This window comes from Scatophagus argus, chromosome 14 (assembly GCF_020382885.2).
Source record: "Scatophagus argus isolate fScaArg1 chromosome 14, fScaArg1.pri, whole genome shotgun sequence".
In the NCBI taxonomy this organism is placed as follows: domain Eukaryota; kingdom Metazoa; phylum Chordata; class Actinopteri; family Scatophagidae; genus Scatophagus; species Scatophagus argus.
In genome coordinates, this window is record NC_058506.1 from 11,129,630 (window position 1) to 11,154,709 (window position 25,080).

The window sequence follows — 25,080 nt, forward strand, 5'->3', positions numbered from 1 at the left end:
CATTATCATCTTCTTGTATATTTCAATACAAGAATTAACACCAGACAGCAGCTAAACCCCATTTTGTAATGTTTTATGGTAATGTGGCTGAATTGATGATGATGATCTCAACACTTAAATGTCACTGTATTATGATCTCATTGTATATCGTATTACTGTACTTCAACATATTCATCGTTAAACATTTTTACATATTAAAGAGGTACTGAATTCTACTGTTAAATGGACAGTTTGACCTATAGATCAATAAGTATATAAAGATTTTTTTTTTAATCCCTACTCTTACAGTCCCCTTTCCAGCCTCCATTAATGTCAGCTTGCAGGTAAACACACTTTAAGGTTGGAGAATATGAAAAAAAAAAACTACATACATAAATACATTCATTCATTCATTCATTTTCTATACCGCTTATCCTACAGGGTCACGGTGGGACTAAAGCCTATGCCAGCTGACTGTGGGCGAGAGGCAGGGTACACCCTGGACTGGTCGCCAGTCAATCACAGGGCTACATAAATACAGAATTAACATAATCATTTTCAATTCTAGACAGTGACAACTGACATTGACTGAAAATATCCATAATGTTTACATTCTTTATATTAACATTGTTTGGTCTAGTAAACTCCAACCAGAGTGGCCAGTTATTATTTGCATTTAACTGCTCCCACATATTGTAGCCATGCTAATAACCTATTAACAAATAAAACACTTCTGTTTTAATTATCAAGTTTATTACACAGTATGTCATTACACAAAACAACAACATTCTTGCTCTTTAACATACAAGCACCCCATCAGCCACAAAGATCAGATCCACTTCTGCTTCCAGCTCCGTTTCTAAACAGAATAGACACAGGACTGGTATATTTTAAGTATATTATCAGTGACTTTTTATTCTGGGCCTCTAGCTGAGCATGGGGTGCTTGTAGGACTAAAGGTGTTTGAGTTACTAAGATATGGAATTTGCGCTTGAGGGTCTCCCTCAGGAAGGGGACTGTGATGCCTGGACTGAGGCTGGCATTTCCACGACACTGTGATCCAGGATGTGACCTTCAAACAGTGGAAGATAGAGTAAGCTATCTGAGAAGCTACTTTTCTGACAAAAGAGCAGAAAATAAGCAATTGACAGAAAAATTTTCAGCAACAGTGGCGAAAATTGGTTAATCATTAGGTCATTTTTAAGAGCAAAAAGGACAAAAATTCTGATTAGTAACTGCTAACATGCTGAACTCATATGGTCAATATTGTAAACATTATCTGTTTAATATGTAAACACCTTAACACTGCTACTGTGAACATGTTAGTCTCACTGTTAGTGACTGTGGCTGTACACTCTTTGTCTTGTTCCCACAAGATGGCAAACAGTTTTTTTATTTACCAGTTCGTAAAGTGACCTGGTGGAGTATGTTGAGGTAAGGGAGGTAAATATTGCTGGGTCCTGGAGGAGAGAAACTTATTTTTCCATCATCCAGTACCACTCTCTGACCAAAGACATGCAGCTGAAAGAAATGGAGAAAGAACACTAAATATTAAATTTTGCTTGCTTTTTGAATACTCACTGGTACCTGTATGTATATATTTGAGTGTGTATGCATATGTTCGTGTGTTTGTGTACCTGCTTTTCAAGGAGCTTTTGTGTCAGTTTTAGAAGATTAATGTTTTGCACTCCTCGCAGGTCACTGAGTAACAAAGTGGCCCGAGCCAGAGTCAGACTAGACCGTGGTGGCATGCATGTCCATCCTGACAGCAGACTCACAGCTTCCTAAACACATCCATACAAAAATGGCACACAGCAGAACTGTGATAATCCCAAAAAGTTGCACATTTCACACACCAACTTTGTATAAAAGTATTGAGATCAAGATTGCACATAAGCAGAACAGCAGCTGACAGAACATCTGGAGAAGGCAAGGTGGCAGGGCTAGTGGCGCAATGGATAACGCGTCTGACTACGGATCAGAAGATTCTAGGTTCGACTCCTGGCTAGCTCGGTTTAAGCTTTAACTTGAAAACACACTTGTTTCTTCTTTACAAAACTCCTTCCCCACATACTGTCGATCAAAGTACAGTCACAACAGGAAAGAGCCAAACAAGTTGTAAATGGCCTGTCATCATGTACATCAAGTCAGTTTTGTTTCTGTTTTCTTTCAGTGTTACTTGCTAAAAATCTCGCTTTGAAAAGCAACTTTTTCTCTGAAGAATAACAATTCACAGCAGCACAATATAAAACTTCCAAGGAACTAGACTGTCTTTTGTAACGTATTATTTAGGAAACCTATGCAAACAAAACAGCAGTATGTTTGATATTCAAAGCGCCCAATATGCTCTCACAACAAGGTGACACTTGCGACCACGCAGCACTGCTGCTGTAGCCGTGATTGTATAGTGGTTAGTACTCTGCGTTGTGGCCGCAGCAACCCCGGTTGCAACCCCGGAATCCGGGTCACGGCAGCAGTGATGAACAGTGTGTGTTTTGTGTTTGATGGTTTCACCTATTCTGGCCTTCACTTCAATTTATATATTTTCAAAGTGGACACCTCAAGCAACTGTTCCCACCAAAAGCCAAATACTTTCCGATTCTATCAGTCCTTTAACCAGTATTCTCCTCAATGGTCTACAAAATATAATGCCACAATGGGCCGCTTTGAATGTGCTGACAACCAAGCCATTCCCAGAGGTTCCATCATGTAGGGCTAGTGGCGCAATGGATAACGCGTCTGACTACGGCTCAGAAGATTCTAGGTTCGACTCCTGGCTAGCTCGGTTTAAGCTTTAACTTGAAAAAACACTTTTTTCTTCTTTACAAAAATCTTGCTTTGAAAAGCAACTTTTTCTCTGAAGAATATTCACAGCAGCACAATATAAAACTTCCAAGGAACTAGACTGTCTTTTGTAACATATTATTTAGGAAACCTATGCAAACAAAACAGCAGTATGTTTGATATTCAAAGCGCCCAATATGCTCTCACAACAAGGTGACACTTGCGACCACTCAGCACTGCTGCTGTAGCCGTGATTGTATAGTGGTTAGTACTCTGCGTTGTGGCTGCAGCAACCCCGGTTCAAATCCGGGTCATGGCAGCAGTGATAAACGTTTTGTGTTTGGTTTCACCTATTCTGGCCTTCACTTCAATTTACATATTTTCAAATACTTTCCGATTCTATCAGTCCTTCAAACAGTGTTCTCCTCAATGGTCTGCAAAGTATAATGCCACAATGGGTCGCATGGCATGTGGTGACATCCAAGCCATTCCCAGAGGTTACATCATGTGGGGCTAGTGGCGCAATGGATAACGCGTCTGACTACGGATCAGAAGATTCTAGGTTCGACTCCTGGCTAGCTCGGTTTAAGTTTTAGTTGGGAAACACACTCCTTTCTCCTTCCCCATATATTGTCAAAGTACAGTCACAACTGCAAAGATGCTACACTTGTTTCTTCTTTACAAAACTCCTTTCCCACATACTGTCAATCAAAGTACATTTGGAAACAGCCAAACAAGCTGTAAATGGCTGTCAAAATGTACATCAAGTCAATTTCGTTTCTGTTTCTGTTCAGCGTTACTTGCTAAAAATCTTGCTTTGAAAAGCAAATAAAAGAAGATACCATTAAGGACAAGAATGTTCAGAGACAGTTGTGTTTTTGCTTTTATTTTTTTTCCAGCAATGTTAAAGCCATTACCTTTTGTTTTCGAGTGAAAACAAAAAATGTTCTGTGTGTTGGTACCTGTAGCATTGCAATGCTGTCATCAGTTTTGCCTCTTTGTGCTTCTAATTCTGCTCTTTCAACCATTAACAGGGCTTGAATGTCGAGGTCTCCCCGCAGAGCACATTCATCAAGACCTTCTTGTAACAACCGAGCTGCCTCTTCTACAATGTTCTTACCTAAAAAATACAGCCCCCCCACATATGTTTATTTATATGCGCACACACACATGCACACACACACACATACACACACACATTTAATACACATTTAATATTTTTCTGTTGGTTAGTTTGAAGGTGCTAAAAATATTTGAGATTTCAATTTTCTTGTACTCAAAAGTTCTGGCATGCTGGGTGTAATATCCCATCTGTTATTATGTAAAACAGTGTCAAGAAAAGCAATAGACTAATAATAGTAAAGTAGTCCCCCATTTATTTTTCAAGTGTATGCTCAGTAGTGTTTTGCTTAGGAGGGAAGATCAGCATTTGTTTTGACATTTGTCTGTTCCAACATTAGCTTTATACAGTATTAACTGTTCTAGCTTGCAATGTATCACTCATTAAAAAGGGCTCAGCACAACATGTGAACTGACCTGGGAAAAGGGGAACAGATCCAGGGATGTGAGCAGCCAGACTATGGACCAGAGTCAGGCAGCAACGCATCCACAAAGAAATTCCAATTCGTTCACTGGCCTCAACTGCTCTGGAGCAGTCTGCATACAGGAAGTCTGACAGGTTGCAACTTTTAGTACTCTGTAGACAAGACATAACACATACATATATGTATACAAATGTGTAAAAGTTACCATTCTACTGCTGTTGTGTGGTTATGTGCATTTTTCAGCCCTAACTTTCACACTAAGTTGTTTTCACACTTAAACTGAACTACCATTAAAACATTGTGTAATTGCATGGGATGATGCTCCTCATGGAGGTGGAAAGTTTCAGCAATATGACTAGATATCCCTCTTTGATGCATGAATGCTGGATGTCTGAGCATCTGTGCAAAATATTACCAGGCATGGATCAGAGATCCAAAATTCTTTCTGAGACGTATTGCAAGAGAGGACATAAGGTGGGGGAGAACATAGGAGGACATAAGAACTAGTGGCCAAAAGCAAAAAAATAATGCATATTGAAGCATATTGCAGCATTTCTATACTATGCAATAAAAAAAGTACGCTTTCTGTTGCTAAGGTGTATGCTAAACAAATAAATAAATGACATGACAAAGGTAATAGTCATACACATTAATAATGTTATCTGTTGTTTTTCAGGATATTGTGTAACACAAAGTGTATCACTCTTGGGGGACAGTAAAATGTACAAGAGTTGGTTCTGAGATGTGTATGAAGTGTTTTGATCACATTAGTGCATTTTGGATGTTGGATAAACTGTCATCTGTGAATAAATGGAACTTTGTAAACTACTATTACTAAAGGTGAACTCATTGGAGAAAAATGTGTTTTACCAAAAATAAAAACACGTTAATGGAAAAGGGGACATTATTATTTTATTTTTATTTTGTTGTTGTCTGCTAATGTTGTCATGTTCTGCAATGTTTACCACACCGTGCACACGTAGGAATTTCACATACTTTAGTATTGTAAAGAATATAAGAAACTTATATGACTCCACTTTTCATTTATAGACATCCTACCTGTTGAAATCCAGTCCTGGCATTTGGGAGCATGGAATCAGATGCATGTTTCTGAGAGTCGGGTATGGATTGTCTCATGATTAAAGGAGATGTCTGCAGTAGCACCAAGGAAGAAACTGCCATCTCAGAACTGCAGGAGGATGTTAAGATGGTTAGGACAGTCAGGAAATGCAAACATAAGCATGTAAACTCACACACATTGCACAATTATATTGTCATCATACCTAAGTGCAACATTTCCTTGCTGCAAGTACATTTTGGCCTTCAGTAGATTGAACTCTATTGTCAGTTCCAGGTTCTCTATTTCCTCACACGACTGATTTGTGAGTTGCTGTGAAGTGGAGTGCAACAAGGAGGAAGCTCCTTCTAGCAAAAGAAACTACAACAGAGGAGATGACAACATACAACAGTTCAGTGTTGTATTCTTGTTGTAATTCACAAAGCAGTGAAGAAAAGATCTACTGAAAAATTCCCTTAAGTCTTACCTTCAACCTTTCTGGAGTAAGCTTCTCCTTCTCTGCATCAAGAGTCAGCACTTTTGGCTCTTCTAGACAGGAGCCCTCAGTGTCCAGTTTGTTTTGTTCATGATGTTTTAAGTTCACCGAATAACTTGTTATGCCAGCTTCCATCTCACCTTCAACAGAATCTGCAAGAGATTCCCACTTAGTGCATAAAGAGCTGTTTGATCCACAGCGTCTCAGAATCTCTTGAACTATTTGACCAGCTAACACCCAATCCCGAGGATTTATTGGTTCTATTTTTTAAAGTTGCACGGCCTGTATATTTTAAGAAGAGACACAGACATTTGGGATACTGGACATCTGAAGAAACAGAGGATACAAAAAGAGCATGATCTTATGCTAATAATACATCCTCTACCCTAATTTTCTTGAACAATTAAACTACATAACATAATCCACACAAAAAAACCCAGCATAAATTACACAGAAAGAACAAAGTGCTCTCAATTACAGACCTGGTGCAGGAGGGCTGTCCACGGTGTTACTGAGTGCCAAGACTAGTTGAATACGAGCAAGGTTGAATCGGAGGCACAACGTGGATCCATACAGCATGCGAACCTCTGGAGCAAAGTCACAGTTCACAAGTTCTTCCACAGCCTAGCCAGAAGCACCACATAAACAGAGATTACACTCAAGAGAAACCAGTGCTGTAAGCAAGTTTAGCAAAAATCAATTTCAGATCTCAAACAATCTGAAGAAATCCTTGAAGGTATAGAAAATACCTCAGCATTGTCCAGGAGAGACTTGTTGCTGAAGAATATCTTCACAGGCTGCACAATGAGCACAGTTTATAATATTTATTCAAATGATGGCATGTATAAACAAACAGCATGAGCATTGTCATTCTGTGAAGAGGCAGCAGAACCCACACGCAGACAGTTGAGGTAAGGGGATTTCAGTGGTTTACTGATGCATCAAAGCTTACAGGTAGGTAGGCAGGAAGGAAGGTAGATTCAGGCAAAACAACGCAAAACAAAGGAAAAGAAAGAAAAAAGCAAATGTAAAGGGCAGGTAAGTGAGATTAGACAACATCAGGGCTGATGAGGAAAACTGGGAACAGGTGAAGAGATGGACCAGGAATGTGAGATGACTAGGCCTGGAGGAAAATTGGTTATTGCAGCGAAGATGAGGGAAAGCTGAAAAAGTCTGAGAGCATGAGAGTTAAAGGGCATTAAAGGCCAGAAAATGCATGGGACTGGGGTAAGAGACACGCGACTAAAGGGAGGGATAGAGAAGAAAAAACAATAACAAGATGCAAGGGTTTTTAAAATGACCTATTTACACAGGCTATGAAAAAGGCAGAGAGAACATATATGTGTGTGTGTTCATACTTTTAGGCTGTCTTTGGCAATGTAGTGTCCATAAGGCAAAAGGACCCCTGTTCCTTGGGTGAGCTGAACTGATTCCTTTACAGCTTCAGTGAACAGACACATTTCAGTAAGGGCACGTATCTGCAGAAAAAACCAACCCAGACTAAAAACTCCACCAGAACCACAAGAGGACAAGCATTTACATCCACACTTAGAATACAACACAAATGCTGACCTTAAGTATTTTGCCCTCAACAGTGCGCTGCACATCTCTGCACACATTCCCCACAAAATGTAGGTAAAGGGTTAGTATGGGCAGTAGCTGAAATTACAAACACAATTTAAAACTAAATGAATATTTATCTTGAACATTGTAATCAAAATGAGGAAAGCATGTTTAAATAAATAAAAAAGTTTTTGTGTGTACCGTGATGTAGTAGCCTGTGGAAAAAAGCCAATGGCAGATGAAATTAAGGCTGGTTACAGTTGTGCCGAGGTGAACCCTGTGCGGCTCAGAGAAAAGGTTAACCCCAGGGAGCAGTTCTTCTCCGATGTTGTGATCAGCATACTCCAGGTCGGCCTGGGGATGAGCCAGGGAGCAACACAGCACACACTGTGGAAGCGGGACACACACACACACAGACAAAAGCATTTCAGAAGGAATGTACACAAACACACACAGCAAAACTTAGTCATGAGATCAAAAAAAATTCCAGTCAACATTAAGCAACAAAATTGTGAGTGGACTACATTTATATAGCGTTATCTTCTTTGCATTCACTCATACACAGAGGCTACTATGCAAGGTGCCACCTGCTAATCAGGGTCAATTACCATTCAAACAACCAGAAGATGACTGCTTTACCTCTTGAGCCACAAACCATGTTTTTTGAGGAGAAAATTCAACATCCCGAGGGAGTATTACCTTAAAGAGGTGAGCAGACAGGAGACAGCACTTGGTCCGTTGGCTGATATCAGAAGTTAAGATATACCTGTAGATCAAATGACATCCCACAGGAGCAGGTAAGTTTTGAAGGTATATGCTTGCAACACAGACAAATGAAAGCATGTGAAATCATCAAATCAATCTTATGAACATCACTGAAACCTACTGTGCAATCTTAGCAGTGAGCCCAGCAGCATGCAGACATCCCCAAATGCCAGCTTGTTTCAGGGTCTGTTGCAGTGAGCCACCCCCAAAGGACATACCATCCCATTTCTCTACCGTCCCTGAGCATTGTAAGGCACAATCTACAGCTTTACTCCAGTATGAATGTGCTCCCCTTGGAAAAAAAAGCATAGACAGGAATTAAATCATTATAAAAATGTAAGGAAAATCATGAAAAGGGCTATTGGCTTTTTTTTGCATAATCTCAGGTAAATGCAAACACAAATGGATGTAGGCTTGTTCCAAGACACAAACACACACACTCACACACACATAGTACACACTCAGTCAACAATTTCTAACCGTGTGTTTCCATTGTAAAACTGCAGGTTTCCCATTTCATGCAGCGCCAGAACTCTGAGGGAGTCATAACCATTGGCGTGGAGATATTCTGAAGAAAAGTGGTATAGACATGGGAAACAAATGTAAGACCTTTGTGACAGCCTGGCGCACACACGTCATCCACATATTCCATGTTATTATCTTTTCACCTTTTGCGTCGGTACTCTCAGAATGGCAGAATAGTATCAAACTTTATAATAATAAACATTAAAAGCACTGCTTTCACAGTGCTTTTAATGTTGAAGTTTGTATCTCTAGATACTTTGTATATTACTGGAAATATTACAAGTATTTAGATTATTTGCATTATTGCTTTATTGCAAGTATTTGCATTATTTCATATAAGCATGACATAGCATGCTTTTTATGCAAAAACCTGACTTGAAACTTGATTAAATATGCCCTTTCAACCCTTTCTATACTTTCTATAACACAGTGTCCCACCTACTGACAATTTGTCAGCACTTGTCTGGTTTCTACAAAGAGCGCAATAGTATTTTGTGCTCTTACTAATAGAGGTGGAATATGCAGCAATGACGGTCTGCTTATGGTCAGGGCTGATGGGGAGGTTGTAGAGAGCACTTGGGGTACTGTAGTCCTCCTCTGTCATGTCACAAGGATGGATGTTTGGAGTCAGCCTAATAATGGGACTGAAATCAACCAGGCTTGCAGAACGGTTGAGACTTCTGCTCTGACAGCGCTGAAACTGTGCCACAAAGCCTGGGAAGAGAAACAAGCAGTGCAAACAAAAGGTTCAAGCTGTCATTGTGTGTGTGTGTGTGTGTGTGTGTGTGTGTGTGAACTCACAGGGCTGTGTGTATGCCAGAAGCAGCAGCAGTAATGAACGGCTATGCTGGAAGAGCTGTAGACAATGTGGTCTTCTCTCAAGAGCTTGACGGTAACAGCTCAGTGTGTCTTCCACATCCAGAGGAACGCACACAAGAGACATGGAGTGTTGTATCTCTGCACCTTAGACACAGAACATATACTGTGTCAATGAAAGAGTATACATGTTTCATCTGTGTACTTTTGGTTCTATCTAACATTTTGGTATCTCACTGATTGGCCATTCCTGTGCTGTTTTTTTTAGCATTTGAATCATTTCAGTTGTAGGGCAGCCATCAACATTTGCTACTATCTGCAATTGCTTGTGTGATTGGAATTTGTTTTGGCATAGTGTGAAATAAAGTTGGCTGTTTAAACCTTTAAGATCAACTCTCTCTCTAGGAGTGGAGTTTCCTAGTGCTGCTTTTTTACAAGTGGGCAGCAGCTGTGCAGATTGAGGGGTCCACCCACTGAGCAGCTGGGAGCCTGCATAGCTCCTGTAAGTCACCTGAAATGTAGAGTATAGTAGAGTAGAGTAAGTACTTCATATATTTACATACAGCACAATATACACAATGCTTAAGTTAACCAACAGAGATAAATGAGTTTTACACTTTGAACAGGGCAAAAACACATGATGTGAATATGTTTCTGAATATGTTTCTAACTGTTACTGAACAGTTCCTTTGACTTTTTAAACTTGGGACAAATATTAAGATATTATATGGCATCACAAACAAAAACCAAAAGACAAAAAAAGCCTGAAAACAAGTTTGGTATTTGTTTTATTTTGCCTGGTAATCAAATACCCATCAGCATTTCTACACAAACATTCTTATTGGGTTGGTTTTCTTTGTTACACTTGAACATGTTTCTGTGTGAGGGTATGTGCCACCTTGTTGCCAGTGGCCTTCTGCGTCTTGACATGGTGTGGTTGTGGAACTGCAGGTCCTCCAAAAGAACTTATCCTTTCAAGCAACCTCCTCTGCGCATGGACTAGTAGAGGAGTTATGATCAAGGCATAACGTTCCCTGGGATAGAGGTACAGATGCAGTCACACAAATACACACACATGCACAATAATGTTGGAGATAACTTTTTGATCCACATTTACAGTCTAGCTGGGCATGTGTTAAGACATGTGAAAGAGTACTACTTTGTGTTCAATTGTTTCACCCATGATTTCTGCAATACTATGATACTAATAGATTTCCAATTCAAAAGCTCTAGTTGAATTCCCTTTAAAGATAAAAACATGTCCCTCATCTTAACAAAAACCATCTCCCGTGAATGTTACTATAATAAGTCTGTATATAATTATATTTTAGCTGCACTTACGGTGCTTTGTAGAAAAAAAGTGTTATTCACCGTGTGTATGAGTTGAAAACTAAGGCAAAGTGGGCCAAGCTTTCCCATCTGCCACTGTCATGGAGGTACTCCAGAGTGTGAAACATCAAGGTGCGGACCCAGTGCAGGTCCACATGGGTGTTGTCATCCAGTCGGGCTGAAAAGTGGAGACTGGACTCTAGCTCCTCCTCAGTAAAGTCACTTTCATACAGGCTCCACACCTAGTAGGGACAAAGATGAATTATGAAGGTCAAAGTAATAAACAGGACTGTGTCATCTTACCTTTGTAGCTGTATTGTTAATGTGTTTTGGCTCATGCAACAAGGTGAAGACTGTCGTGACCAAAGTAATATTTGGTACCTATACAGTGCTACACACTTTACAATCTGGAGATTTCATTTTTTTACACTTCTTTATAAAGAAGTAATTGTGTATCTATGTGTGTGTATATAGCGTTATGTGACAGTTACCCCTAGTTTGTTCAGCATGTCCATGATTAGGTCAGTAGCCAGCACCAGTAGTGAGGTGAAGGTGCTGTGCAGCTGGTCTGCTGTGATGGGACAGGGAGGTTCAAGTTGAGCAGTACTCTGGATAAGGACAGCGATTCTGCAGCTGTGGTCCCACACAGTCTGACACACATACTGCAGAATGGTCCAGTGGCTGCCACGATGGGCCAACACCTGGAAAACATGAAAAATAAAAACATAAAGTACAATATAGTACACACACATTCTGAAAGTAAAATCAATAGCACATACAGAATGTACTGGAACAAACAGAATGAACACACTATGAAGGAGATTTATGTGTATATGTACAATACCATGGCCCTTCGGAGATGTAAAGCAGCTTTGTTAAGTGACTCCAGCAATAAGACAGAAGTGCGTCTGTGCACCTCATTCTGCTCTTCCACACTTTGAGAAGGGTCCTCTCCCTCCTCACAGCTCTCCTCTGTAACAGAGTCATCAACTCTGACCACTGTAAAAAAGGTTGAGATAAGTGATGAAACACAGACTTGATCATAGCTTGTTTTTTTAGATATAATTTTTGCCATTTTCCGCACCCTCCTTTTTGTTCCTGTCTTTGTGTGCAGCCTGATAATCCCTTAGATGGGAATGAGAGGATTCTGTCTCTGAGGTGACTGCATATTTAGATGACTGCTGTTGCTGTGAGCTCCTCCACAACAGGAAGCCAGAGAAGGCCAGAGAGAAACATAAGGGATTTAACTGGCTGTATCTGAAACAAGTAATTAATATTATAGTCACACACTCATTAATATGTATATATATATAGTATTTGTAGAATGATTTATTTTTTTGACAATAATCATAGCAATACTACAAAAAGACTACAAATCTATCTGAATCCAGATACCAGAAGCAACACTATATCTCTCCATGACCAGGGCAGATCAGCAACAGTTAGTCTCTTTGTGTTGACATGTAATTACACCAGCCACTTGGGTCAGTTAGTGTAACTGATGCAACAATAAATTGTTCCCAGAAAAACTAGAAAAATAGAGTAAAACACTTGATATCTTGTGAGTAAACCTGTGCTGCAGGGCTCCTCCAAGCAGCTGGTCCAAGCACTGGTAAAGCAGTGCTAAATGGGCTTGAGCCATGCTGTAGTTGAGGTGAGACTTCCATATTCTCTCCTCACAGCACATGTTTCTCAGCTGAAGCAGCTTCTTTCGCCGTTGTACCACAAACGTCATTGTGGTTAGCAGGTTCTCCACAGCTTGCATCTCTCTACACACAGAGAGAGAAGTCAAGTGTACATGCAGATATGTGAACCCACACATGAAATTAAACACAAAACACTGACATTCCCACAGGGTGATAAATACGCACACAAGCACATACTGTACCTGTTAGTTCTCACTCTCTGAGGCATGCTGTGCTTTAGTTTTTTTCTTGTATCATAGTTCTTGTTCTGCTACAAAAACAAAGCATGGTATTTATATTTTATATTAAGAAGATTACAAAGCTAAAAATAATCAATTTTACAGCAAAACTGAATTATCATTACAATTTTCATTGGTAAATTTCATTTTGTTCTGTTATATGACTGTTTTCACTCAAATTTCATTTTCCTATTAACTGTGGTTTGGAGTTAGGGTACGGACCTAAATGTGACTAGGCCACACTGGCACCATCTTACATTATGAAAACCCAGAACAGAACATTAGTAGCAGTACAGCAGTTTTAACAGGTGCAACACAGGCACAAATACAGTATCTTAGTATATCACAGTTGTTATTTGTGTGCCTACATGCCTACATGTATTTTTACCTGTGGTGGTTCATTTCCTTTCAGAGTCTGACTGTTTCCCTCCAAACGTTTTGTGGACAGTCCCACCCCCCCATCACGCCTAACAAAGAGAGAACCATTCCTGTCAGGTTTTTATGAGTATAGGCAAAACAGCTACTGTTAATAATAAAGTGCAGTATGATCCAAAAGTTAGTAGACAGTACTGCATTTCTTGATGTTTTGACTGTAGCAATATTAACCTAACTATGAAAGGCCACAGGGATTATAAAATTCAAGCTGAAAGGAAGTAGATAATGAAAGCATACCTGGTAAGAAATTCAAATATGCTTTGCCCCCACTTTAACACCAGGTCTGGGTGGCCGTCTTCCATGGTTCTCTGGAGAAGCAGTGCCGCAAATTCAGCAAAATATGCCTTGTGTCTGAGCTTCATCACTATCAAGAACACACACACACACACACACACACACAAACACAGGTGTGAATGAACAAGACTAATTATTCACATACAAAAAGTAAGTGTGAGCTTCTTACCTTGTTGATAGGCATCCTTTAATATGCTGTTGGAGATCAGATCATACAAAATGGTTGGATCTTCGCAGGCAGTAAGTGGCTGTGAAATTTCTACAGAAATAAAGACATACACATACATTGTGAAGCTTACAAAAAATACTATTTACAAATGAGTAGCTGAGAGACCGTAATGAAATATTACAAACTGAGTCTTCTTCAAGAAATGTGTTAAATGTCAGTTATGGTTAGGGTTAGAAAGTATTGATTATTAAACAGCAATAAAAGTTGTCCTGTCATATTTACAACTTTATATTAGTATAAACTTTATATTAGTATAAAGTTGTCCTGTAATATTTACAACTCTATACAAATATAGAGGCAGACACTATAAACTTTTTGCTATGCACACTTCCTTGTTTTCAGCATTTTTTTTAAAAAAAATCAGTGACAGGTGTGTGTGTATGCATATGTCTGCATGTCTCTGTGTTACCATTGTCTGGTGTGGGAACCGTTTCAGATGTGATTCTTTTCCTGGTCTTTAAATGCAGTGCCTGCAGCTGAAGACTTTTCATTTCACCCTTGACTGCAGTGTGATCTGCCTTAGACTGTATGCATACACACACACACACACACACACAAAACACAGAGAAACACAAGAACAGTGGAGCAAAATATTCTTCAGCTGGTATATATTTAAAATGATTTAATATCAAAACATCACTAAAACGTAAAAGTCCTTAGTAAAAAAAAAAAAAAAAAAAAACTGGGTAAATTCATGAATTAATGCCATTGTAAGACATCTACGGTTTTCTGCTGTTTCTTACACCCACAGCCTGACTGGAAAGTCTGCTTATCTCCAGCTGGGCATCATAGACCTCTTGAAGCAGCCTGCGACCACGGTCCATCACCACAGGAGCCATCTGATGCTCCCTGAGCACGCGTAATGCCTGGTCAAGGAGAATGAAGAATGGCAAATTATTTTGTGCAAGGCACCTTGTTGATGAGTGTGTCTGCTTAATACTCAAAATGAAAAACAAAGAACCAAAGTGCCGATAAACTTAATACAGATAGGTACAATATATGGTGATTGTATATAGTGTTTCCATATTATAAAATGTTGTATTAAATGTGGTAAAACATGTATTGAACTGATTATGGCAAACAAGAGAGGATGAGAGTCATGTGGATTGAATTAAACCTGTTTTAAATGTGATGGTAATAAAAATCTGAGGGTTCTCTTGAAGCAGATTTGTGCCAAAATAAGGTTAAAACATTAGAATTAAAGGTAATGTTTAGCGCAAAATTTTCAACAGCAATGAAACCTGCACACACATTAATGATATAGCCTGCACATATACATATGCAGACACACCTTTGACAGGTAGTAGCTGATGCAGGCTATCATGTGCATTAACGACTCTGAGGTGTTTCCAGTCCATTTTTGCTTCAGTAGACATGAATTCTCCTCCAACACTATCAAGCACTTTTTCAGCACCTGAACATCAGAACAGAGACAGAGGAACACATAGTTAGGAATTATTGTATTTTGTGCTATGATACATTTTTTAACATAGTTAACTTGGCCCTTTTAGGATACAGTATTAAGACCTGTATAAATGAAGTGCATGCATATACCTGTACCACAGGGTCACAAGTGATCTGATGGAAAATCACAGGTGCCAAGAGACCGTAACATTTCACTACAGCTTGCACTGCAGCACAACCATCATTTAACCACATCGCCAGGTCCATGCCCATCAGCATACGCTCACACTCTGCCAGTCTAGCTTCCTGCACACACATGCAAATATCATTCATATATGTTCATTTAAACTGTTTGGACTTATTTCTTGTACGGCAGTGACGTACAAGAAGTAAGTCTAATTGTAATGTACATACACACCACTCAGTCGAGATCGTTTTTTACCTGTTCCCAGATAAACGGCCCACTGTCACTGAATGAGTCACAATAGAGTGATCCCTGCTGAATGTTAATTTCTGTCTCAATGAAGATGGAAGTGAGGAACAACTGACACAGGAGAGGTGAGGAGTGCTGCAGGGTCTGGACACGTAGCCTTCAGAATGGTGAATGGATATAGAATAAAAGGAGATTAGCAAATGTAAAAAATACAAATTTCTTGATCTGAACACTTTGAATGTGTTTCCTCCTCACCCTATGTTAGCAAGTCTCTCCTGTGTACTGTGAGACATAGGGCCAGGGTAGGTATAGTGGCTCCGCAGTTCTTTGCAGGCTTTCTTTGCTATGGCATACTGCTTTGTTTGAAATGCCACCTGAGGAAGAAAAGAAAAGTGTTAATGTTTGTAATGCCCACTGGCTCTGGCTCTACACCTTACACTACAGCCAAATATGGTGATGTGACAAATTAGTACCACAAGTCTACTTGGAACTAATTTTCACTTTGTGTGTACTGCACCTGTGCCAAGTGAGCCCACGTGGAGAGCAGGGGTACAGGCATTGATGCCAGCAGTGGGAATGTTGTCCCTCCAATGGTGTTGCCCAATAGCTTTCCCTGGCTGTTGTAGGCTGCTAGTGCGAACACATACTTTTGATTGGGTTCCAGCCCTTCCACCCTCAACACACACTCATCAGATACTGCTGGTACCTTGAAACATACAAAGTCAGACCTAATATTATGGACAAACATCAAGTTATACAAGATGACAAAAATACGTCAGACTAGACCTGATATTCCTCTGTGAAAGGGATCAGTTGTACCATATTTCCAGTTCCTGGCAGGCTGCAGTCTCCAAGGCGAACTTTCCAGTTAATGTGCTCAGCTGCACGGCCGCAGAGTTGGTACCAACACACCTAGAAAGATGCAAAAGTAGGGGAAGAAAGATGAAAATTACAGAGGTTGTACTGAATTATTTGCTTCTTTTTTGGATTAGTAAATTAGGGACATAAGTAAAAGCAACTTTCACCTGTCCCTCCAAGTTATAAGGTGCTGGGGCAAAGGTAAATGAGTGTGCAGTGCGTGAGAGTAAGATAGGTGCGGGTGGAGGGTTTTCTTCTTCCTCCCCCATCCCTTTGTCTTTACTTTCAGCAGGAGTCTTACACATGGAGAAATGCAGTTTTCTCTCCTCCACTCCTGCTCTCTGTATCAGAGTGGATGCCTCCTGGCAAGCAAATGAACAAATCAGTAAAAATTCACACTTCATATAAGCTCGTGAGAAGTCACTATAACCAAGAGAGTATTTATTACAAGTAATCCTTATTAACACTGTGGAAATATATCAGATATATATAGTTTTTATATGACATGCACAGTTGTGACTATGTCTAAGAAAGTATGAATATTTGTAACCTCCAGAAGACTTTTGGTTTGATTGTTGCTGTTATTTGGCTCCGTGCTGTTGAACCCCAGCAAGGCTTTCTGCATCAGGAAAAGAGCTTTGGACACCTTGTTCTTCTTTATTCGATCCAAGAGCTCAGACTCTGTGACTAGACACAACCAGTAAATTCTCAGACTAATTATTTATGTCAACAGTGTGGCAAGAGTTATTGGCCAAAATATTGATAAATCAGTATTCTTAAACATTTATGTTAATTAAGAAAGATTTATTCAACTTCAGCAAGTACATGAACAGGAAATGTCACCATTTTTATCAGTATAAAATTTAATGCAAAGTAAGTGTAGGGAAAAGGCTAAGCAATCCTTAAAAGTCAACAATGAGTAAATTTGTCAGTGTGGCAGTCTGACCTTCATTTAGCTGCAGTAACTTGAGGGAAGCCCTGTGGTGGATGATGTCGAGTTCAACATAAAGGTCTATTGCAAGCAGGTATACACGTGTGGACTGAGTGTGTTGAGAGCCTTTGATGTCTGATTCTGCCTTAGTGTGCACTTCTTCTTTTGCCTTCTTACTCAATTCATCTTCTTCATTTTCCTCTCCCAGTGATGTCAGAGAAGATACAGAGGGTGTTGGGAGAGGGGGAGGATTAAATTTCTATTGGAACAAAAGGAAAACATTTTTAGAAACACTCACCCACTATATTTTCTCGATATACACTGATTTTATTTGTTAATAGCTTTACATGTTTCCCGTCTTAGATCTGACTTAGAAGGGTGTAGAATTAATAAATGTCAGACAGAATTTTTATCAGCCACTCACACATGGCTGTTGGACAGGTTAATTGCCTACCTGCATGAAGGCAGTGTCAGTGACTGCTGAGCAATCTTGGGGCAGCAGTGTGGCTACACCCTTCGCCAGAGCTTCAAGAGCCCGCTCCACCACCTCACACAACTTCTGCAGCAGCTCTGTACATGAACTCTGAGAGCAGGCACAAATGCACACATTGCACAATGTGTTTTTGCTGATATAATATTTCTGAAAAACCTGAGACTAAAAACTGCACACTGGCACAATATGTACACACTCTGAATACATAATCAATTCATTCACATACCTCGAGAAGAGAGAAAGAGATTGGCTTCACATCATCACTGTCTGCTGGATACAAGGTATTAGAATAATAATACTGATGCAGCCTTAGTTTGGAAAACATTACATGGAATGGTAGTATAAATCAAACAGCAGAGTGATATTCTATAAAACCGGATCAAGTACAAAAGATGCATAATGTTAGCTGCCTTACCAACTGAAATAGGGCTAATGGTAGAACCTACTTACTGACCTGGATATTGTGTCTGATGACAGTGTTCAGCTGCACCCTCTAGCAGCATGGCCAACGTGTGGACCATCTCTGCTGTCATTATGCAGTCAACAGTTGCAAGGTCACAAGCAAAGGCCACCTCACACAGCATATACAGACACCACAGCCACTGCAAACATTCACAAATAATACCGCTAATAATACTCACATCCCATCCCCCTACAGGACTTCACACATGCACCCTCCCCCCTCTAGCCACATACACATTGCTTCTCACACACACACACAATCAAACACTCACAGCATACCGCAGACTGACACTAAGTGCACTTTATTTACTTTACTTTGTTTTATATTTTTATATTGTGTTCATTTTTTATGTTTCTGCTGCTATTTATACATGTGCATTTAAGCTGAGAATCTGTACAAAATTTCGTTATGCTTGCATAATGACAATAAAGACTCTTGAATCTTTTATCCCATTCAATTAATATTACAGCTCATCAACTCCAAATTCTTACTGTGGAGTAGAAAAGTAACCATGTTATATTTAATAATAATGTGTTCAGCCAGAAACAGTCAATACTTTCACTAATGATCACCTTTTTAAATACATACCTTGCTGCAATTATCTACCTTCTCAAGGTAATGTGTAAACTCCAGAGTTTGCAGCTGATCCCACTGCATGGCCACCTTTATTTTACCCCATAGAAATAGCACAACATCCAAAACCAGGTCCACGTCTGGTTGCAGATCCTACACAAACACACACATACAGTGTATACACATGAAAAAAAACTTCTCTGAACTCGATCTTTAACTTTAATCTGAGCCCCAGTCATTGGCAGATCAACTCCAGCACAAACACACACATACACATTATGGAGACTTACAGGAACAGAGCTGCAAATGGACTTGTGTAAGGTGTCTACCAGGCCGATGAACTCATCACTCATTGAGAGTGAACACTTATGTTTGCCTGCTGGACAAATCAAAAAACATGACCACATTAGAATTCAGAAATGACTGAAATCAGTGTTTGATATTTTGTTAATGCTGAGCACCTTATTAATACTAATTGATGCTAAATCATAAACATCATAAACATTTGTCGTCTATTATTTGACAGAAATAACTTGGTTAAGCTTCTCATAAATCTGACATCACCTTGGTGACATAGTAACATAGTAACAAGTGGTCCTCATTGTTATGTCCACAACAATTTCCCCAAATCAATGAGGAAAAGAAGCCAGAATTGGTTTATATATGGCACAATTTCACTGTTGCTACCTTCAATCATGTTGTCTTCTCTAGCACGGCTCCTCTGTGAAGACTGCAGGCTGTTAAAACTGACAAACAAAGCAAGCTCCACCTCTGCCCTCCTGAATGATTGACCTTCCACACCCTGACACAGAGAGACACAAAGAGAGACGCTCCAGATCATTCAGAGACACAGCACATGCTGAACTGAATAATAAAAATTGTGGCAGATGCTCGCATGTTACTCACAGGCAAAACCTGCAGAATCTCTTTGGCAAGTTCAGCAAAGACATCTGGCTGCTTGTACTGAAACAACAGCTTTACAAACCTCATCGCAGACATGATGGGTACTTTGTTTTCCTCTAGCGAAAAAAAACCCCAACATATTACTTCCCACTGATCTCCAAAACAAACACCTTGCAACACGTGATAAAGCTCTGTTGAAATGTGAGGTAAAAAGACAAAGAAAACAGTCATTACCTGCAATGGCTAAATCCATCAGAGTGGATGTTGGTGTCAATGCACTAAGAGACTCACTCGTGTGTCCTTCAAACATGAGAAAATACAAACACGTTATTGAATGCATGAAATGAGCATTTATCACCCTATAGTAAAGGCAATAGCAATTTTATGTATACAGCACATTTCATAACCCTTAAACTTAATGTGCTTTACACTGAGTGACAGTAAAATGCAGAACACTGGCTCAACAAAGCCTAAATTCAATGTCGATTAAACATAGCATACAGCAAAAATCTTCAAATATAAACCCAATCAAAGAGAAACACCCTAAATACCCAATTACATTTTAAAAATTCTATAGTACCTTCAGGACTGATATGTTTCCTATTAATTGTGGACTAACTATAATCACTGCAGAGTGTTTTTCTATTGTGTTTGTTTTACTAACCAGATAAAATACTGATGCCAGCAGAAAGAAGTTCCAGGATCACTTCCTGCAGCTCTGGTTCATCTGGCATCCTCGTCTGTAGTGGGCGTCTGTTACTGTCCCAAAGGGCTTCTAAGATGCCCAAGAACTGTGCCGCACTGCTGTCAAACAGGCCCATTAGTGTGCGCTCTGTTGTAGTACGAGGCCATGGTGCCTACAGATGGATATGTGCGGTCTAGTTGTTACAATTAAATTGATTGCACAAAATCCAACAAAAAAATATAAAAAGCAAACAGCAGCAATGAAACTTAACAATAGAGAACTAAAACAGATTATTCATCAATTAAGAGGAGTTAACATGTGTATGGTGGGTCTACTACACTATGTATTCTCTTTTAAGTGACAGTACGCTTAAATGTGAGATTTAACACTAAATATGATGATACAGCAGCAAAGTGAATGTTATTACATTCGGTATGTCCGTCAGGGTGCTTTTGGTTTTGGCTCTGAACAAGGGTTTGGGTCTCCTGCGGGACTCAAACACCGCTCGTTTAAATATCATGGCAGCCAACTGGAAAAAAAAAAAAAAAGACCTTTAACTTTGTAAAAGAAAGCACATCAACACTATAAAGGTAAAATAGCAAACATTAACTCGGGCACCGAAAGTTAAGAGAAAATTCATACATCTTCAGAAGGCAAAAATTTGTGTGCATGTGTATTCATAGAAAAAGTGGTGGCTATCTAGTGAAAGTGCTATAGTCTTAGACACTGAAAGATGTTTCCGGTGAGTCAAATTATGAATGCAAAGCAATTGTTTGTTTGAGTATATTTCAAGTATATTATATATTTCAATGAGAGGTGCACCCTGCCTTGATAGAAGCTTCTTTGTAAGCTCTCTGATTCTCTCTGGTGGCAGGAACATCACTCTGCTCCTCCATCTTTGCAAGCTCATTGATTTTTCCAAGGGCTCTCCTGGCAAATTCCTGAAAGAGTTTGAAGACACACAACCACTTCACAAATGGGAAATAGCACTTACAGAATAATTCAGAAATTCAGCTTAAGAACCTATTCTATTTGACATTAATATGTGGATTAAATGGCAGTTTACATTTTAACACATTAAAAGCTAAACATGAGGGATAAGTTATTTAACCTATGTTTGGGACCTTAGTATCTTGATACAGCAGACAAATAAACATTATAGCAGAATTTTATGATACAGTCCTAGTTAATCATTTCTAAAACAGACTGACAGTGAACAGGCCGCTGTAGAAAACTGGTATTTGTATCTTATTAGATATGAAGGGTCTGTTGTTTGTTAGGTGTCTGGATGCAGATGACGTGTCTTTCACCTCTGCCTGCACCGCAGCCTGGCTGTCATAGTAACAGTGGCAGACAGCACAGTACATTGTGACAATCCATGGCAAATACTTTGCAGTCATCAGAGGGATGGAGAGCTCTAAACTGATGCTTGCCCACAAAAGGTACTCCAGTGCCTGGACATGATCGTAAATGGTGTTAAAAAGGATCATGACACTCCCAATAATATCTATATTATAAATCACAGTAATTTTTAGCTACATCAGATCATTCATTAGATAAAAGTTTCACTTAATTTTAAGAATAGAAATGAATTCTTTCTTAGTTAAAATACAACAGAGGGAGGATCAGAAGACAACTGATGTGCAGAAGAGATAATATAATGAAAATTATTATATCCGTCACAACTGCAGCAACAAATACAGTAGTATAAGTTCCAACTGTCATCTGTTTCTAAGCACCTGTGCACTACAATTCATGGTCATCAGGTAACGACAGATAGTGTAGATGTGTAATGAACCTGAAAAAGAGGAGAAAGAAAAAGTACAGAGTATGTTGGTCCTAAAATAAAATGTCAAGTACAGAAAGAATCATATCATTTCTCACTTCACTTTCATCATTGCTCTACTGATGCACACACTAATTCTATTTAGTATTTCTGCTATGAGTACCATTGGGAGGTTAATCTATTACTTAAAGTATATAAAATTACATTAGCTGTTCACAATATTAAGTTATTGAACAAGAACCTTGCAAGATCCTCCTTTTCTCTTGATCTCTCTCACCCTTTGACAACTGATGTCATTCTTCCTAAACTTTCTGTCTGACAAAAATGCAAATACTGGACTAAAGAATAAAAGTTGCACTAACATACCATTATATATTTGCCAGCAGAGGTGCTCATGTTGCTGAAAAGCCTGCATCATGATCTTGATGAAGTTCAGCACATTAAGCAGTTTACACACTCCTTTCTGGCTTAGGATGCTGTGCCTTTTCTCCTGCTCAAATATGCACAGGGCACATCCCTGCATTGCACGAATCTAAACACACACACGACATATTTACTGTAGATATATTTTGGTTCAGGTATAAAACATCTCGAAATATCATTGATCTGTCTAAACACGACAAAACCTTTAGGCAATAGATATCAAACTACAATAAAGCATAGTATGCTTTTCACTTCAGTCAAACGCTAAACACATGACACATGCAGACACACAGCACACAAGCAGTGTACCTTCATGGCAAATGAATCTTGGTCTGTATCAAAACCTTCAGGGAAGAAGCAGGCCATCAAGTGGTCAACGTCTGTGATGTCAGTTATTTTTGTTGAGCTGAACTCCTGCAGGTGGAGACTATAGCCCTGCCAGAGAGCTAGCTGGTACAACTACAGATGAAGTAAGAAAGCGATGAATGTATGTCATGTGGCACCTTGGCAAATTCCTGCAGTCAGTTGTGAAGGACTAAACTAAACTGACTAATTATAGGACCAACATCTGGTAGTAATCTGATGAATTCTGAGGATAGCAAAGAAGCACAGAGTCTGAGACAAAATTAAGGGATAGAGCTAGGTAAATTCCATAGATGCAACAGCTAATATCAAACCTTCTCTTTCCAATCTCAGAGTGCTTGACACATTTTGACAGAAATCATGAACTATGAACCTGGGGCATTTCACATTAGCTTCACTCCACTAGATAATATCCCTGGAGGCATATTATGCATAGTAATCAACACTGACTACGATTCCTGTCACTACCCTAATCGTGTTAACTGATTAAAGGACTACAGTGATTTACCTTTATCCCAAAGAGAAAATCTGCAATCTGCAACATGCGCTCCTGGTACATCTTCGAAGGCAGTCGATGTTTGTATTTTTTCCATATTTCCACCAGGATTTTAATCCTTAAAAGCATTAAAAGTAAAAAAAACAAAAAACTAGCTAAAGATAAAATTGATATTGTAACCAGACAGACAAAAGGATGTGAAACATGAATTTAACTAAATCTATTCCACAACTGGACCACCTGTTAGATAGGCTGTCTGTACATATGGCACTTAGACATCAGCAATCAACTCAAATGATAATATTTAAGAAAACCACATTTGAAACAATCTTGCTTGGACGTTTGGCTAAGAATGGGAACCCCAATTCATTAAAGATGCTGAGTCAATCAGTCATTGCTGTGACTGAAAGGTGGAATTAGAGATGACACATCAGGGCCCAAATTTAAACTTAGCTACGCACCTGCAGTTTAAAGTGAAGCCTTTCCTGCCTGTTTGCTATGACTAATAATACGTCCTAACAAAAGCAAATTGCTTATTAGAAGCTAAATAGACAACTTTTTTTCTTTTGACGCACTGCTGTCATTGGGGTAGTTGACTGTTTCAGTGTCCAAAAAGTTAAAACAAATAAGCAGCACTAAGCCAGCCAACTATCTTTAAATATATAACACTAACTAAGTTTGTTCCCAGTATCTCACCCTTTAGCATAAGAGCTGTTATCCTGGCTAGTCGAAGAAGCAACTCGTCTCATCAGTGTTAAAAACGAGTTAATGTCTCGTTCAAATGCTGAAATAACCGGGTTTCTTTTATCAAGTTTTCCATAATATGAGGCCGGTAAGTCCATTTCTGCTGCCACAACGGCAATTTTAACCAACTAACGTAGCACAAGGCTATTTCTGTTAGCTAACCTTCACCCAACAACAAATGAACGTTACCATGGTAACGACGCTAAAGAGACCGGAAACGAAGTACCATTAGTTCTCAGCAATTAGCCTGTATTAGTATAGTATGATTATATAGATTCACTCAAGATTTAAAACACATGTTTAAAATGTGCTTAAACTCATTTGCCCGTTAATTGTGGTTTTAAATGGTAAAAGGAGACGTTGATAAAAGACGATGGCAGATAACAACAGTAGATAAGCGTAAGATAATTTTAAGAAGGAAAATCAGTGACCACAAGGTTAGGGTACGCAGTACAGGTAGAAACACCCAGGTAGACACCCAAAAATAAAACCAAATTGTTAACAAATTTTCACTCCGTTTTGCAAAGTCAAGGGTCAGACAAAAACATGATCGTGCTTGAATAAAAGTGTAAAAGTGTGATGAAAAAGTACGTGTAAGTGTAAGTTTTGAAAGAAAAAAATAACACACTTTTCCTTTTAGAAATTAAAAACTGACTGTAAAAACTTTATAATCAATGAAACACAACTCAATTCAATACAATCATTGCTGCTACAACAATACTAAAAATGATATGACAAAGTTGCAAAATCTTTTCCATGGACTGAACTAAGAATTAAACATTTCA

General features: G+C 39.1%; 1 protein-coding gene and 3 non-coding genes across 9 annotated transcripts; 3 read left to right on the forward strand and 1 right to left on the reverse strand.

Annotated features, from left to right (window-relative positions):
- Positions 1 to 715: 715 nt before the first annotated feature.
- On the reverse strand, positions 716 to 24,502 carry LOC124070357 (cilia- and flagella-associated protein 54-like). Of its 6 annotated transcripts, XM_046410201.1 has the most exons (57): positions 24,248 to 24,502; positions 23,564 to 23,669; positions 23,002 to 23,151; positions 22,636 to 22,801; positions 22,223 to 22,281; positions 21,794 to 21,937; positions 21,311 to 21,424; positions 20,911 to 21,012; positions 20,463 to 20,655; positions 20,033 to 20,098; positions 19,802 to 19,914; positions 19,583 to 19,697; positions 19,186 to 19,271; positions 18,911 to 19,048; positions 18,314 to 18,461; positions 18,086 to 18,129; positions 17,821 to 17,949; positions 17,382 to 17,625; positions 16,986 to 17,122; positions 16,603 to 16,797; positions 16,397 to 16,489; positions 16,095 to 16,283; positions 15,833 to 15,951; positions 15,587 to 15,734; positions 15,295 to 15,450; positions 15,032 to 15,154; positions 14,490 to 14,606; positions 14,150 to 14,264; positions 13,681 to 13,770; positions 13,455 to 13,581; positions 13,171 to 13,249; positions 12,747 to 12,814; positions 12,430 to 12,627; positions 11,943 to 12,115; positions 11,703 to 11,857; positions 11,350 to 11,559; positions 10,901 to 11,100; positions 10,428 to 10,563; positions 9,911 to 10,040; positions 9,515 to 9,676; positions 9,218 to 9,427; positions 8,669 to 8,756; positions 8,310 to 8,480; positions 8,123 to 8,189; positions 7,625 to 7,810; positions 7,433 to 7,519; positions 7,219 to 7,338; positions 6,610 to 6,657; positions 6,343 to 6,484; positions 5,852 to 6,012; positions 5,591 to 5,745; positions 5,367 to 5,496; positions 4,300 to 4,459; positions 3,726 to 3,883; positions 1,617 to 1,763; positions 1,312 to 1,500; positions 984 to 1,051 (listed from the first exon to the last, which is right to left on the reverse strand). In XM_046410201.1, exons 1-56 carry the CDS (start codon positions 24,391 to 24,393, stop codon positions 1,372 to 1,374), a joined length of 7,542 nt encoding a protein of 2,513 aa, XP_046266157.1. In that variant the 5' UTR covers positions 24,394 to 24,502; the 3' UTR covers positions 984 to 1,051; positions 1,312 to 1,371. The 6 variants fall into 6 exon arrangements, with proteins under 6 accessions (XP_046266154.1, XP_046266155.1, XP_046266153.1 ...); XM_046410198.1 differs by lacking the exons at positions 20,033 to 20,098; positions 20,463 to 20,655; positions 20,911 to 21,012; ... (5 more) ...; positions 23,564 to 23,669; positions 24,248 to 24,502 and having other exon boundaries at positions 716 to 1,051; positions 1,380 to 1,500; positions 19,583 to 19,829; XM_046410199.1 differs by lacking the exons at positions 20,033 to 20,098; positions 20,463 to 20,655; positions 20,911 to 21,012; ... (5 more) ...; positions 23,564 to 23,669; positions 24,248 to 24,502 and having other exon boundaries at positions 716 to 1,051; positions 1,380 to 1,500; positions 12,747 to 12,811; positions 19,186 to 19,274; positions 19,583 to 19,828.
- On the forward strand, positions 1,920 to 1,992 carry trnar-acg. The gene has a single exon. It is a non-coding gene; the product is annotated as a tRNA-Arg (tRNA).
- trnar-acg lies at positions 2,692 to 2,764 on the forward strand. Its single transcript has one exon. It is a non-coding gene; the product is annotated as a tRNA-Arg (tRNA).
- On the forward strand, positions 3,274 to 3,346 carry trnar-acg. Its single transcript has one exon. It is a non-coding gene; the product is annotated as a tRNA-Arg (tRNA).
- Positions 24,503 to 25,080: the final 578 nt, after the last annotated feature.